Source organism: Leucoraja erinacea, unplaced genomic scaffold (assembly GCF_028641065.1).
Source record: "Leucoraja erinacea ecotype New England unplaced genomic scaffold, Leri_hhj_1 Leri_1173S, whole genome shotgun sequence".
NCBI classification, from domain to species: Eukaryota; Metazoa; Chordata; class Chondrichthyes; order Rajiformes; family Rajidae; genus Leucoraja; species Leucoraja erinaceus.
Window position 1 is genome coordinate 32089 of NW_026575422.1, and position 17136 is coordinate 49224.

General features: G+C 47.0%; 1 protein-coding gene across 1 annotated transcript; it reads right to left on the bottom strand.

Moving 5' to 3' along the window:
- Positions 1–5919: 5919 nt before the first annotated feature.
- LOC129715442 (armadillo-like helical domain-containing protein 2) lies at positions 5920–12348 on the bottom strand. Its single transcript, XM_055665332.1, has 2 exons — positions 9344–12348; positions 5920–6496 (listed from the first exon to the last, which is right to left on the bottom strand). Exons 1-2 carry the CDS (start codon positions 9543–9545, stop codon positions 6075–6077), a joined length of 624 nt encoding a protein of 207 aa, XP_055521307.1. The 5' UTR covers positions 9546–12348; the 3' UTR covers positions 5920–6074.
- Between the last annotated feature and the right edge of the window lie 4788 nt (positions 12349–17136).

Here is a 17136-nt window from a genome sequence, read left to right on the forward strand (position 1 = left end):
AGCCCGTGAAATATGAGGTTCTGTTCCTCCAATTTGCATGGGATAAACATGGATAGGAAATGATGAGAGGGGATCTTATAGAAACAGGTATAACATTCTTAAGGGATTGGGGAGGTAGCTAGATGCAGGACAAATGTTTCCCAGTTTGGGGAAGTCCAGGCTCCTTCACAATCAGCAAGGAAGCAGGGAGATGAGTGAAGTGGCCATGATGGTGTGGGTCATAGAGTGATACTAGCCAGCCTTTTTGACAGCGACATGTCCCCAGTTACACTAGAGCCCATGACCTGCTTACGTTTGACCCACATCCCTCCAAACAATCCTTCCGTGCTGTAATTGTTATATGGTTATATGGTTATATGGTGTCCATATACCATGGTATAAATATATACACACATGAATAAATAAACTGATAAAGTGAAAATGACTTCAGGACAGTTTGTGAGGAAAATTAAGGAAATGGTAACAGAATACTTATACAGCTGAGTGAATATAATTGTACGGATGATAAATAGTGTTCAACCAATTGATGACTTCTTTGACAAAGTAACTAGCATGTTAGATAACAAGGAACCCAATGGATGTAGCAAATTGTGTTATGCAGAATTTGGTCTGTGAAGTGCCCCATAAAAGATTACCGCATTAGATAAGCACCCATGGACTTGGACGTAATAGGTTAAGTCCAGGGGGTCAGATATGGGGCTTCAGGTGTGGGCCAGATATATTGTCAGTACTGAGGGGCTAGGAGCAAGGCCAAGTGTGCATCCAGAGTCAAGGTCTGGAATTGTACTAAGTCTACAGTCAAAGCTGGGACAATGGGAGTGTTCAGCACTGGGAACCTAAGCAGGTAAGCAGCTATGATCAGGGTAGAATAGGGGGCCAGGTGTAAGGCTGGACTCAGGGTCAGGAATGAGAGAAGGTATGCAAGGAAGGAAGAGGATGAGCCAGAGGGCTGAGGGAGAGCTGAGAAGGGGAGGAGACAGTTGGGGCCACCTGAAATTAGAGATGTCAATGTTCATATCGCTTGGGGTACCCCAGCGGTGTGACCATAATATGGTCAGGTTTAATTGTAGAGTTTAATTGGAGAGGGAGAAGGGTAGATTGGAGGTGTCAGTGTTACAGTTGAATAAAGGGGACTATGGGGCACTGAGGGATGAGCTGGCCAAAGTTAAATGGAAAGATACCCCAGCAGGGATGACGGTAGAACAACAATGGCAGGTTTTTCTAGGAATGATACAGAAGGTGCAGGATCAGTTCATTCCTAGGAGGAAGAAAGATTCCAAGCGGAGTAAGGGGCGACCGTGGCTGACAAGGGACGTCAGGGACAGTATAAGAATAAAAGACAAGAAGTACAACATAGCAAAGATGAGCGGGAAGCAAGAGGATTGGGTAATGTTTAAAGAGCAACAGAAGATAACTAAAAAGACAATACGGGGAGAAAAGATGAGGTAAGCTAGCCAAGAATATAAAGGAGGATAGTAAAAGCTTCTTTAGGTATGTGAAGAGGAAAAAATTAGTTAAGACCAAAGTTGGACCCTTGAAGACTGTAAAAGATTAATTTATTATGGGGAACAAGGAAATGGCAGATGAGTTGAACAGGTACTTTGGATCCGTCTTCACTGAGGAGGACTCACACAATCTTCCTGATATAGTAGTGGCCAGAGGATCTGGGGTGACGAAGGAACAAGGAAATCCGCATTAGGCAGGAAATGTTGTTGGGTAGACTGATGGGACTGAAGGCTGATAAATCCCTAGGGCCTGAAGGTCTGCATCCCAGGGTACTTAAGGAAGTGGCTCTAGAAATCGTGGATGCATTGGTGATCATTTTCCAATGTTCTATAGACTCAGGATCAGTTCCTGTGTATTGGAGAGTAGCTAATGTTATCCCACTTATTAAGAAAGGTGGTAGTGAGAAAACAGGGAATTATAGACCATTTAGCCTGACATCGGTGGTGGGGAAGATGCTGGAGTCAATTATTAAAGACTGGGACCGCAGCTATTTACAATATACATCAAGAGTCAAGAGTCAAGAGTCAAGAGTCAAGAGTCAATTTAATTGTCATTTGGACCCCTGGAGGTCCAAACGAAATGCCGTTTCTGCAGCCATACATTACACACAAATAGACCCCAGACACAACATAATTACATTTAACATAAACATCCATCACATAGCTGTGATGGAAGGCCAAATAAACTTATCTCTCCACTGCACTCCCCCCCCCCCCCCCCCCGATGTCAGAGTCAAAGTCAAAGCCCCCGGCTGGCGATGGCGATTGTCCCGCGGCCATTGAAGCCACGCCGGGTGGTGCGAGGTCGCACACCGGGTCTTGGTGTTAGAGCCCCCGGTGTGCGCTCGCAAAGTCCCGCGGCCATTCCAGCCGCGCGGGGCAGTGATGTAGGCCCCGCTCCAGGAGCTCTTCGACCCCGCAACTCGGGCGGGAGAAGTCGCCGTTGCAGGAGCCCTGAGAAGCGGTCTCCCTCCAGGGAGCCGTGGGCTCCCGGCGCCGTCGTCCACAGACCCGCAGCAGCAGCCTCCGACTCTCCGGTAGCAGCAGCAGCAGCAGTGGCAGCGGCAGCGCTCCTCCACCGCTCCACCCGCTCCGGACTCGGCCAGCTCCGCGACGGCAACGGTGAGTCGACACCTGAGTCCCCGGCTTCTTCCTGTTGGAGGCCGCTCCTCGTTGCGGCCTCAACGACACCTGAGACCCGACGAGGGGGGGAGAAAAGGTCGGGTCTCCAGTGCAGGGAGAGATTCAAAAAGTCCCCCCCCCCCCCCCCCCCCCCTCCCACCCCACCCCCGCCCCCCCACCCACACACACCCCAACATAAAATAACAAAAACTACATAAAAACACAGACAAAAAAATAATAAAAACGCGGACAGGCTGCAGAGGCCGCTGCTGGTCAGAGCCGCGCCGCCTACCGGAAGCCACAATCTTACATGTCTTACATGTTTCACAATCTTACATGTTTCAATAAGATCCCCTCTCATCCTGAACTCCAGAGTGTACAAGCTCAGCCACTCCAATCAATGATTTGTATGAAGGTATTCAAAGTAACATTAGCAAATTTGCATATGACACGAAGCTGGGTGGCAGTGTGAACTGGGATGCTATAAGAATACAGGGCAACTTGGACAGTTTGGGGGAGTGGGCAGATGCATGGCAGATGAAGTTTAGTGTGGATAAATGTGAGGTTATCCACTTTGGTATCAAAAACAGGAAGGCAGATTACTATCTAAATGGCGTCAAGTTGGGAATAGGGGAAGTACAACGGGATTTGAGAGTCCTTGTTCAGTCTATGAAAGTAAGCATGCAGGTACAACAGGCAGTGAAGAAAGTGAATGGCATGTTAGCCTTAGCAACAAGAGGAGTCGAGTACAGGAGCAAAGAGGTCCTTCTGCAGTTGTACAGGGCCCTAGTGAGACCATACTGGAATATTGTGTGCAGTTTTGGTCCCCTAATTTGAGGAAGAACATTCTTGATATTGAGGGAGTGCAGTGTAGATTTACACCAGGATGGCGGGACTGTCAGAGGCTGAGAGAATGGAATGGCTGAGCTTGTACACTATGGAGTTCAGGATGAGAGGGGATCTTATTGAAACATATAAGATTGTTAAGGGTTTGGACACGGTAGAGGCAGGATGTTCCCGATTTTGGTGGAGTCCAGAACCAGGGACCACAGTTTAAGAATAAGGAGTAAGCCATTTAAGATGGAGTCGAGAAAACACTTTTTCTCACAGAGAGTTGTGAGTCTGTGGAATTCTCTGCCTCAGGTGGAGGCCTTTCAAGAGATATTTTCAAGAGAGAGCTAAATAGGGCTCTTAAAGAGTCATAGAAACATAGAAACATAGAAAATAGGTGCAGGAGTAGGCCATTCCGCCCTTCGAGCCTGCACCGCCATTCAATATGATCATGGATGATTATCCAACTAAGTATCTTGTACCTGCCTTCTCTCCATACCCCCTAATCCCTTTAGCCGCAAGAGCCACATCTAACTTCCTCTTAAATATAGCCAATGAACTGGCCTCAACTACATTCTGTGGCAGAGAATTCCAGAAATTCACCACTCTCTGTGTAAAAAATGCTCTTCTCATCTCAGTCCTAAAAGATTTCCCCTTTATCCTTAAACTGTGACCCCTTGTTCTGGACTTCCCCAACGTCGGGAACAATCTTCCTGCATCCAGTCTGTCCAACCCCTTAAGAATTTTGTACGTTTCTATAAGATCCCCCCTCAATCTTCTATAAGATCCCCTCTCAAACTCATGGGGAGAAGGCTGGAAAGGGGTACTGATTGGGGATGATCAACCATGATCATGTTGAATGGCAGTGCTGGCTTGAAGGACGAATGGCCTACTCCTGCACCTATTGTCTATTGTCTCTTGCAATTTCTCACTCCCAACTCCCAACTCTCACCCATTGTTGGCAGCCCTGGAAACTCAGGATAGTACCCTAGCTAATGGAGGTCCCAAAATGTTTTAGAGTAATTCAGGGAGGTCGGCAGTATCTCTGGAGTTCATTTATAGGTGAATGTTGGGGGCCATTTAGAACGGAGATGTGGAAATGTTTTTTCACCCAGAGATTTGTGAATCAATGGAATTCTCTGCCTCAGAAGGCAGTGGCGGTCAATTCTCTCGATGCTTTCAAGAGAGAGCTCTTAATGATAGTGGTGTCAGGGGATATGGTGAGAAGGCAGGAACGGGATACTGATTGTGGATGATCAGCCATGATCAGATTGAATGGTGGTGCTGGCTTGAAGGGCTGAATGGCCTACTCCTGCACCTATTGTCTATTGTCTATTGACAAGGAATAACGTTTAGTGCAAGATAAACCCAGTAAAGTCCGATCAAAGATAGTTTGAGGGTCACCAATGAGGTAGATAGTACACTGCTCTCTAATTGTGGTAGGATGATTCTGTTGCCTGGTAACAGCTGAGAAGAAACTGTCCCTGAATCTGGATGTGTGCATTTTCACACTTCTAGACCTTTTGCCCATTGGGAAAGGGGAGAAGAGGGAGTGTCCAGGGTGCGAGTTGTCCTTGACTCTTCTCCCGTTGAGGGTTTAGTTTGTAGCGGGTTTTTAAATGTGTATGTGTGGGGGGTGGGGGGTGGGTGGGGGAAACTTTTAAATCTCTTCCCTGCATGGAGACCCGACCTTTTACCTGTCGGGTCTCCATTGCCCTTGGGACCTAGCGCCGTGGAGCGGCCTCCAACCGGAACGACCTGGAGGCTCAAGTCACGGAGCCTGTGGAGCTGTGGAGCTGCGGACCTACCTTCATGGAGCTAGCCAGCTTTGGAGCATGGAGGGCTGGCTCCCGGTGGATGGTGACACCGGGAGCCAGCGGGTCCCCGGTGGGAGACTGCTTTGCGGGGCACCGGCAACGGCGACTTCTCCCGCTCGAATTGCGGGGTTCAGAGTGACCTGTAGTGGGGCCTTACAACGCCCGGCGCGGCTTTAAATTACCGTGGACTTGCTAGCGCCCGCCGGGGGCTCCAACATCAAGACCCGGGGCAGGGCCTTACATCGCCCGGCGTGGCTTTGAGTGGCCGCGGGCTTGCTAGCGCCCGACGGAGCCTTTGACCTCGACTTCGGGAGAGGAATGGAGAGCAGGGGAGAGATAAGACTTTGCCTTCCATCACAGTGAGGAGGAGACTCACTGTGATGGATGTTTGTGTGAATTGTGTTGGTGTGTGTCTTGGTTCTTTTCTTGTATGGCTGCAGAAACCAAATTTCGTTTGAACCTCATGTGAGGTTTAAATGACAAATAAAAGGTATTGTAAGTATATTATGCTGCTGGCCTTGCCGAGGCAGCATGAGGTGTAAATGGAATGAACAGAAGGGAGGTTTGGGTTTCTGCGATGGTCTGGGCTGTGTCCACAACTCTGCGGTCGTGGATGGAGCTGTTCCCAAACCAAGCTGTGACGTGTCCCAATAAATGTGTGTTGATGGCCTTACACTGGAAGAAGACACAGTTGTTCCCAACAAAACGGTGATTTTATTTACGTTAAATCATTGTGTTTCATGAAAAGAATCTGAAGATTGAAGTATTAAGTGACTTTAATGGACATTTTGAAATGTCGCTACAAAGCTGGGTTTTGCTTCTCAAACCCTAGAATGTAGATCAACACTTGGGCATAATTGTTCGGCCAACCAAACCAAGAGAGCTCGGATAAATGTATGAGACTGGAGTGCAGATACTTGGCCTTATTCAGGCGCCGGATTATGGGAATGTTGTTGCAGCACAAGATGTGGAGCAGGTAGCAGGCCCAGAACTTGACCTTGATGGACGTGACAATACTGTTCCTACTGCTGATCAAGGACACCAGAGTGGTCAGGAGCTGCTGGTCCACCACGGTACTCTGGTTGGCGGTGTTGTTGTAGCAGATCCCCGACAAGCTCTGGAGGACTGTGATCTGGTCCTTCTCCGTGTATATGGTCTGGTTCAGGTAGCGCAGGAGAGGCTCGATGTAGGCCTGCACACAGTTGGCAGCCTCCGGCCCACCTGGTGGAGAGGAGACATCAACATCATCTAACAGCAATGACCGCTCCTTGAGGGTCGTCGGCCGGCCACAACGGGAACCACCCCAAGGCTCGACAATTCATTAGTGGTAGGAGCAGAATTAGGCCATTCAGTCCATCAAGTCTACTCTACGATTCCATCACGGCTGATCTAACTCTCCCTCCTAACCCCATATTCCTGCCTTCTTCCCATGGCAGTCAGAAACAGGTGAAATGATCATGGGGAACAAGGACATGGCAGACCAATTGAATAACTACTTTGGTCCTGTCTTCACTAAGACTTAATTAATCTGCCGGAAATAGCAGGGGACCGGGGGTCAAATGAGGTGGAGGAACTGAGTGAAATCCAGGTTAGCCGGGAAGTGGTGTTAGTTAAATTGAATGGATTAAAGGCCGATAAATCCCCAGGGCCAGATAGGCTGCATCCCAGAGTACTTATGGAAGTAGCCCCAGAAATAGTGGATGCATTAGTAATAATTTTTCAAAACTCTTTAGATTCTGGAGTAGTTCCTGAGGATTGGAGGGTAGCTAATGTAACCCCACTTTTTAAAAAGGGAGGGAGAGAGAAAACGAGGAATTACAGACCTGTTAGTCTAACATCGGTAGTGGGGAAACTGCTAGTCAGTTATTAAAGATGGGATAGCAGCACATTTGGAAAGTGGTGAAATCATTGGACAAAGTCAGCATGGATTTATGAAAGGTGAATCATGTCTGATGAATCTTATAGAATTTTTCGAGGATGTAACTAGTAGAGTGGATAAGGGAGAATCAATGGATGTGCTATATCTGGACTTTCAGAAGGCTTTCGACAAGGTCCCACATAAGAGATTAGTATACACTTTTAGTATACTTCTTTACTCAGAGAGCGGTAGCTGTGTGGAATGAGCTTCCAGTGGAAGTGGTGGAGGCAGGTTCGATTTTATCATTTAAAAATAAATTGGATAGGTATATGGATGGGAAAGGAATGGAGGGTTATGGTCTGAGTGCAGGTAGATGGGACTAGGGGAAAATAATTGTTCGGCACGGACTTGTAGGGCCAAGATGGCCTGTTTCCGTGCTGTAATTGTTATATGGTTATATGGTTATACAAACTTATAGCACACGGTATTGGGGGTTCAGTATTGATGTGGATAGAGAACTGGCTGGCAGACAGGATGCAAACAGTGGGAGTTAACGGGTCCTTTTCAGAATGGCAGGCAGTGACTAGTGGGGTACCGCAAGGCTCAGTGCTGGGATCCCAGCTATTTACAATATATATTAATGATTTGGACGAGGGAATTGAATGCATCTCCAGGTTTGCGGATGACACGAAGCTGGGGGGCAGTGTTAGCTGTGTGGAGGATGCTAGGAGATTGCAAGATGACTTGGATAGGCTGGGTGAGTGGGCAAATGCATGGCAGATGCAGTATGATGTGGATAAATGTGAGGTTATCCACTTTGGTGGCAAAAACAGGAAAGTAGACTAATACATGAATGGTGGCCGATTAGGAACAGGGGAAATGCAACGAGACCTGGGTGTCATGGTACACCTGTCTTTGAAAGTAGGCATGCAGGTGCAGCAGGCAGTGAAGAAAGTGAATGGTATGTTAGCATTCATAGCAAAAGGATTTGAGTATAGGAGCAGGGAGGTTCTACTGTAGTTGTACACTGTCTTGGTGAGACCACATCTGGAGTACCTCGTACAGTTTTTGTCTCCTAATCTGAGGAAGGACATTCTTGCCATAGAGGGAGTACAGTGAAGGTTCACCAGACTGATTCCTGGGATGTCAGGATTTTATATGAAGAAAGCCTGGATAGACTCGGCTTGTACTTGCTAGAATTTAGAAGATTGAGGGGGGATCTTATAGAAACTTACAAAATTCTTAAGGGGTTGGACAGGCTAGATGCAGGAAGAATGATCCCGATATTGGGGAAGTCCAGAACAAGGGGTCACAGTTTAAGGATAAAGGGGAAATCTTTTAGGACTGAGATGAGAAAAACATTTTTTTACACAGAGATTGGTGAATCTGTGGAATTCTCTCCCACAGAATCTAGTTGAGGCCAGTTCATTGGCTATATTTAAGAGGGAGTTAGATGTGGCCCTTGTGACTAAAGGGATCAGGGGGTATGGCAAGAAGGCAGGTACAGGATACTGAGTTGGATGATCAGCCATGATCATATTCAATGGCGGTTCAGGCTCGAAGGGCCGAATGGCCTACTCCTGCACCTATTTTCTATGTTTCTATGTTTCAATAACCCCTGATCAGGAACCCGCCCGAAGACTGTTCAGTTCATAAGTTCATAATAACACAAACCAATCTCTCTTCCATCTACACTTCACTCTGCCTCGGCAAGGCCAGTAGCATAATCAAGGACCAGCCTTACCCTGGTCACTCCTCTTCTCCCCTCTTCTATCGGGCAAGGCAAGGTAACTGACAAACCCGGACGTGTTTGGCGTGTGGGAGTAAACCGAAGATATCAGAGAAAACCCACGCAAGTTACGGGGAGAACGCACAAACTCCCTACAGACAGCACCCGTAGTCGGGATCGAACCCGGGTCTCTGTCGCTGTAAGGCAGCAACTCTACAAGTTCACGTCATAGGAACAGAATTTGGCCATTTGGCCCATCAAGTCTACTTCGCCGTTCAATCATGACTGTTCTATCTCTTCCTCCTAACACTATTCTACTGCCTTCTACCCATAACAATTGATCAGGAGCTTGTTGGTCGATGGGACCGGGTACCCACCTGAAGGGGTATGTTTGCCGACGTGGGCAAGATGGGCTGAAGGGCCTGTTTCCGTGCTGTATCTCTCAAACAAGACTAAACTAAAAGATAGTAAGTTGACAAACCTGTATAACTTATTATGCCCAATGAAGCCGCTGCCTGCAGCCTGTTACTCAATGGCAGATAAGTTTTCAGCAACACCTTTCCGAAATCCTTAATCTGTTTGATATAAACTTTGCCTCTCAGCAAGTCATCATTGTCTTCCGACTTGAGGAAGAATTCGTGGCTGGGACGCCTTGTACGAAATATGTCCAAAAAGTTGAACATTTTATGTCGTTGCCCTTACAGTGACCGTTATAGAAATCAACAGAGTGGGATTCACGGACGTATCAGCTCTGAACAGCAGATTGCCTTTGACTGTCCCGATGGAATTTAATTCTAGAAGAATATGGTGCAGAGGACCAACAAAGAACAACTGTGATGCCTCTCTTTGTGCTGTCATCAAATTCCGCTGTAAGAATGACGTGATATCTTGAAGAATGACATTGTACTTGAACATAGATCATTGAACATAGAACAGTACAGGGTGGGCACGTGCGGTGGCTCAGCGGTCAAGCTACTGCCTCACAGTGCCAGAGGCCCAGGCTCGATCACAACTAAGGGTGGGGCTTGTCTGTACAGAGTTTGAACGTTCTCCCCGTGACCTGCCTGGGTTTTCTCCGAGATCTTCGGTTTCCCCACGCACTCCAAAGACACTCCAAAGAATTTGTAGGTTAATGGGCTTCGGTAAAATTGAAAGTTGTTCCTAGTGTGTGTGGGATAGTGTTAGTGTATGTGGGTGATCGCAGGTCAGAGCGGACTTGATGGGCCGAAGGGCCTGTTTCCGTGCTGTTAATCAGCAGGGCGGGCGAGGTCAGGAGAAGTGGGATGATGTCATGGAGTCATAGAGTGATACTAGCCCACACTGACCAACATGTCCCAGTTACACTAGTCCCACCTGCTTGCGTTTGATCCATATCCCTCCAAACCTAACATCTTATCCCTCCAAAGATAAGCAAGAAAGCAACTTGAAATTAGAGAAATCAAGACTGCTCTGTTTTAAGCAGCTTAATTGAAATATGAGGTTCTGTTCCTCCAATTTGCATGGGATAAACATGGATAGGAAATGATGAGAGGGGATCTTATAGAAACATATAACATTCTTAAGGGATTGGGTAGGTCTAGATGCAGGAAAAATGTTCCCATTTTGGGGGAGTCCAGAAGCAGGGGTCGCAGTTAAGAATAAGGGGTAGGCCATTTAAGACTGATATGAGGAAAAACGCTTTCACCCAGAGAGTTGTGAATCTATGGAATTCTCTGTCACAGAAGGCAATTCACTGGATGTATTCAAGAGAGAGTTAGATATAGCTCTTAGGGCTAACGGAATTAAGGGATATGGGGAGAAAGCAGGTACGCGATACTGATTTTGGATGATCAGTCATGATCATATTGTATGGCAGTGCTGTCTCGAAGGGCCGAATGGCCTACTCTTTCACCTATTTTCGATGTTTCTATGTTTTGAAAGATTTTGGCCAAACGCAGGCAAATGGGACTAGGTTAAATGTGGCATCTTTATTGGCATGGAGAAGTTGGGCCAAAGGGCCTTTTCTGGGCTGTATGACTGTGACTTCAGAAATATCAGAAAGCAGAATGTAATAACTCAACATTGTCTAGTTTAATTTAGTTTAGAGATACAGCACGGAAACAGGCCATTATGCCCACTGGGTCCATGTTGACTATCGATCCCCACACACTAACTCCATCCAACACACAGTAGGGACAATTTACAGTTAGACCAAGCCAATAAAGCTAGAAACCTTTACATCTTTGGAGTGCGGGAGGAAAATGGAACACACGGAGAAAACCTACGCAGGTCATGCGGAGAACGTACAAACTCACGAGTTTGTGAGAAGCACGCATTTGGCCAAATTCTCACACTCTCACGCTGATCACAAATTTCTCATGCTCTGTCGTGAGAAATTCTGTGATTAACAAAAATTCCAAAACTCATATCAATTGAATGGGCCGTGGGTGTTTTAGAGCCAGAGCTGAGGGAGGGATGGAAGCAGAAGCAGCGGCGGGGACAGATGCAGACTGGCGAGTGTTTGCCGGGGCTGGCGAGTGTTTGCCGGGCTGGCGAGTCGCACGCTGCAGCTCCGGCTATGGAGCAGTCACAGTGCAAGAGTCCCGGGGCGTCGGAAGCGTTGCGCCGCTGCCGAGAGAGTCTCTGTGCCGAATTCGCCTAGGTGACCAGCATGGATCAGGCTGTGGCTCGGTGCATCCTGGAGGACAACTAGTGGCTGCTGGAAATAAGTACCAAGCACTGGGTAGAAACAGTGGAACATAGTGGCCTTCAAATAGGGGTGGTTGGAGAAAGCATCCTGCTTGCCTGCTAGATTTTCACTTACTGTAACTGCAGGAAAAATGTTCCCGATGTTGGGGGAGTTCAGAATCAGGGGTCACAGTTTAAGAATAAAGGGTAGGCCAGTTAGGACTGAGATGAGGACAAGATTTCTTCACGCAGAGAGTTGTGAATCTGTGGAATTCTCTGCCACAGAAGGCAGTGGAGGCCAATCCACTGGATGTTTTCAAGAGAGAGTTGTAGCTTTTGTGGCTAACTACATCAAGGGATATGGGTAAAAAACAGGAAAGAGGTACTGATTTTAGATGAACAGCCATGATCATATTGAATGGCAGTGCTGACACGAAGGCCGAACGGCCTATTCCTGCACCTATTTTCCATGTTTCTATGCTTGAGAATATGGCAATAAAACTCGACTATTTGATTTTGAAGCATTCATGCATGGTGGAGGCAGAATGTAGTCATAGAATGATACAGTGTGAAAACAGGCCCTTCGACGCAACTTGCCCACACCCGCCAACATATCCCAGTTACACTACCTGCTTTTGGTCCATATCTTCAAACCTGTCTATCCATGTATCAGTCTAACTGTTTCTTAAATGTTGGGATAGCCCCTGCCTCAACTACCTACTCGTAGTTTGTTCAATACACCCACCACCCTTTGTGTGGAAAAAGTTACCCCTTAAAAAGTAACCTCTTAAAAATACTTCAAACAAAAAACATTGACATCATACTTCTACAATGCACTAAAACTTGTTTTTAATGCATCAAATTTTAAAAAGTCCCAACCGTGGGAGGGAACACCCCCCCGCTCCCACACCCTTCCCCCTCTCTGTTGTTCCACTCCAGATAGCACTGCCAGATGTGAGCGGGGAACTGAGGCCAGTTGTCCGTGATGTTTGGATCCCAATGCTCAGCTCTTCGTGTTTCGGAGTTGGCTAATGTTATTGATTTGTAATTAACCTGATTTGTAATTAGTTGACCAAACCTTAATTTATTAATCCTGAATATCCAGGGGGATGGGATAAGTGTAATAATAATTACACTATTGTCATTTGCCACTCAACTATTATGTTTATGAAGAAGGATTTCGGCCTGAAACGTTGCCTATTTCCTTCGCTCCATAGATGCTGCTGCACACGCTGAGTTTCTCCAGCATTTTTGTCTACCTTCGATTTTCCAGCATCTGCAGTTCCTTCTTAAACAATATTATGTTTGTTTCAGACAATTATGTTTGTTTACCGCATTGACTATTTCTTAAACACCCCCCCTCCAAATTCCTTTGACAGGTTGAATAGAAATGTCCCCAATCTCGTTGTTTTATTAATTGAACATGTAGATGAACATCCTCAAGGAGTGTAATCAGATGTGATTCAGATACGATGTTTAAGAGCTTGTTTAAAGAAGGGGCATATTTTCAAGGAGTGATAGAGATACTTGCAGGGGAATGTGTGAGGAGGTTATTATTTGTCTTTAGTTTTAGCTTGAACCAGGACATTTAATATAGTAAATGTGCTGATACTGACTCCGACCAACCACGTAAAGGGCCTGTCCCACTGCGGCGACCTAATTTGCGAGTTTAGAACAGTTTGCGCTTGACTCAACCCTGCAGCATGATCGACACATGGTCCTAGGAGGTCCTAGGAGGTAACTGTAACACTCGTTAATGCTTGAGGGAAGTACCCGCATACTCGAAGCCTCATGCGGAAAAATTTTCTGTGAGTAATAAATTGGTCAGCATGGTTCTACTGAACTCGTAGTACAGTGGAGTGGGTTCGCTAGGCAGTCATGGTAGCCATAGGCAATCTCCTTTGCTGACCGGGCATTTTAATTGGCTCATTGGAGTTTTCAGAACCAAGGAAAACCAACCGGTAATGTTAAATGCTCGCTAAACATTATTAAAAGTTGCCTGGCTTCTTAAAAGTGTCTCCACTCCTTCTCCCCCTTTCTTCCCCCTTCTCCCCCTATCTCTCCCCTTCTCTCTCCCACCCTCCACACTCTCTAAAGGACTTACCGTACACTGTGCCAGCCGTCTTTAACCTTCCTGTTCATCGCGGGTGTGAATTTCAGACCCTGCTTTCCCTGGCCCCCGCCTTTGCAATGTGTGTGTGTATGTTGACGCATTGCTGATGGTCGATCCAGCTCGAGGTTTTTCAAACGAGTGCCCTCAAGCTTGAAGGTCGAAGGCAGTCGCTGAAACGTCCCATTAATGGGACAGGCCCTTAATGAATATCATCCATTCCGGAGGTTTAATTTTTCTGATGCCATTTAAACTTCACTTGGATTTCAATCACTTCAATGTAAAATTAATTGGGAATGGGGAGCATTGGAACAAAAATTTGCCCTCAGTGCATATTAACTGTAATATAATAGTAAGATTAAGTGAGAACTTACCATTTTGAAGTTTGATCTTTATTTTATGAGGAGTTACGATGAGGGATTACGTGAAGACCCCGCCAGCACGCGTGTGCGACATTCTTCAAAGCAGCGGTGTGGAATCACAGTAATAGTAATTGAAATAAACATAGTAAGATAAGAAGAACTAATATACCAGTTGACCTTTATAATAGAGGGCGGGAGTGGAGGGCACATAATCCCTCATCGTAACTCATAAAATAAAGATCAAACTTCAAACTGGTAAGCTCGTTTAATCTTACTATTTTACTTCGGAGTCACGTGAGTGACTACGTGAAGATTTTAAAGATCTGTGATTCCAAGCCGTGGAACAATCCATGCTTCACTCACTGCCGAAGTCATTCAAGGGAGGAAGTATGTTATTGGATTCAGACATGTATCCAATTCAAACATTAACATTAAGAAAATAATGCTCCCTAGGGCTAAATATATTACAGAATTCAAACTTGATTCTGCAACACCGCAGGTTTGGTTATTGGCTTATTATAAAGAATTGGAAGGTCTTTCTCTAGACCATCCTGCTGTTGCGAGGATATGGTCCATAGGCACTTCCTTGTCTCTAGCTGCCGGTGTTGATGTTGCCCTTTTAGATAAAGATTTAAGATGTCAGTATCCACCCCAGCAGCTCCCAAATCTGTCTGAGCCATCTAGAGATGGGTTGTGCTGATACCCTGCCATTAGGCTGTTTATGGCTGCCCATAGTGCCAATTTACTTCCTCTTAAGTGTTAGTAGTCTTAAGGTATAGTAGAAGGTGTGTCATTACACACAGTCAGGTGTCAGATGAGTATACCTGCAATTCCAAATTTTGTTCTGCTGTTCCTGCTCTAATATGCGAAGTTGTCTTTTCTGGAGATGCCATAATTTTACTTCGGGGTCACGTGAGTGACTACGTGAAGAACCCCGCTTACGACGCATGCGTGTCATATCGCTACACGCATTGCAACGAGTCACACCTGGGGAGGACGTCCCCTTAAACGGGAGAAGAGAAAAAGCCAACGAGCGGCAGGTAAGTGACTCTGCATTTCAAACATTTGTAGGAAATGGACAGAGTAACTCGGAGAAAGTCTGTGAGGAAGGTGCAGGACGTAAGTCGGGGAAGGAGCCGGGGACCTGCAGCAGCAGCCGACGGCACAGGAGATTCCTACGGAGGAACCAGCTGTGCCCGACTTAAACCCCGCGCCGGCAAAATCTACTTCTTGGCCGGGCGGGAAGGTAAAGCGAAAATTGCATCACTATGAAAGTGATGTGGTCATGGAGCAGCCAGGAGCGGCCAGTTTTACGGAGCTGGAAAGTCGGTCCGAGTGGCTGGAGGATGATCAGCCGCCAGCGACAGGTGCCCGTGAGTACCGGGACCGTGAGGAGCGGCAGGAGTATATCGGGCGGCCGGGAGCGACCAGTGCCCATAGGCATGGGGACCGGCTGCAGGAGAAACCGCATGCGACTAGTGCCCGAGAGCACCAAGGTCGGCAGGAGCGGTCGTATAATTTAAAGCACCCGCGATCGACTAGTGCCCGAGAGCATGAAAGTCGGCTGGAGCGGTTGCTGGAGGAAATTCTCCAGAGTGGCAGGACCCGGGATATGGAGGATAGCCACAGTGGGCAAAATATAAGTCCCACAGCAGATTCCCATAAAGGGCTGCATGAAATATCATACTCCTCTGAGGAGGGTATTGAAGGTCTGACTGGATCAGAATCTGAGCAGGAGATGGAGCCACCTTCCCCTATTGAAGGGGAGAAAAACAACCTGCTGGACATGGTGGACCAGTACTTCCAGCAGGAACAAACTGGGAAGGATCTCGAGGCCAGGATGGCTGCCAGTATTGAATATGGTATTGTATTGTATTGTATATCTTTATTGTCATTTCCTGAGTATTCGCATACCCAGAGGAAACAAAAAAACGTTGCTCAACCAGTGTCCATTCAGTGTGCATGAAAAAATAAATAGAAATGAAAATAAAAAATACATGTCATGAACAAATTTAACACTCTACTAAACATTCAACAGCCGTTCCGACCGGCAGCGGCACAACAGTGGCTCTGCTGCAGTGTGGGGGTTTGTGCGCGATACTTGGCAGGGGGCAAAGTCCATTTAACAGTTTTATAGCCTGTGGGAAGAAGCTGAGGAGCATCCTGCTGGTTTTGCAGCTAATGCTCCTGTACCTCTTCCCAGATGGGAGGATGGAGAAAATGTCATGCGATGGGTGGTAAGGGTCTTTGATGATGGAGATGGCTCTGTTGATACATCTCTTCCTGTATATGTCCAGCAGGAAGGGGAGTGGAGCACCAATAATCCTGCTTGCGGTCTTCACTATCCTGTCCAGTTGGTGCCGTTCGTACGCCTTGCAGCTCCCGAACCAGGAAGTGATGCCGTATGTCAGTGTGCTCTCGACAGTCCCCCTATAAAAAGTCCGTAGGTGTGTGGTGGGGAGGCCTGCTTTACGTAGTCTTCGGAGAGGGTGAAGTCGCTGCTGGGCTCTCTTGACCAGAGCTGTGGTGTTGGCCGTGGACGTCAGGTCATCAGACAGATGTAGTCCTAAGAACTTCATGCTGCTGACCCTTTCCACATCAGCTCCGTCGATGTGCAGAGGTGTATGGTGTTGTTTCCCCACCCTCCTGAAGTCAACCACCATCTCCTTAGTTTTTCCCACGTTAAGAATGAGGTTGTGGGATTTGCACCAACCTGTGAGCAGCTCCACCTCCATCCTGTACGCCGATTCATCATTGTCACTGATGAGACCCACCACTGACTGTTGTGTCATCAGCGAACTTGTTGATGAAGTTGTTATTGAGTCTGGCAGTACAGTCGTGTGTCAGCAGACTAAACAGAAGGGGGCTTAGGACACAGCCTTGGGGTGAGCCAGTGCTCACGGCTATGGTTTTTGATGTCCTACTGCCCACCCTGACTGTCTGCTGCCGTTGCGACAGAAAGTTCAGGACCCAGTTGCATGTGCCAGCATCAACCCCCAATAGCTCCAACTTCTCCACCAGCTGCTGCGGAATGATTGTATTGAAAGCAGAGCTGAAGTCTATGAAGAGGATCCTGGCATAGGTATTTTTCCGATCGAGATGTGACAATATGAGGTTCAGTGTTGTTGAGACTGC

Coding starts and splice junctions, on each gene's coding strand:
- LOC129715442 (XM_055665332.1), bottom strand. CDS start 9,545: ATGTTCAACTTTTTGGACATATTTCGTACAAGGCGTCCCAGCCACGAA. Junction 6,497..9,343: donor GGGCATAATAAGTTATACAG/GTTTGTCAACTT, acceptor CCTCTCCACCAG/GTGGGCCGGAGGCTGCCAAC.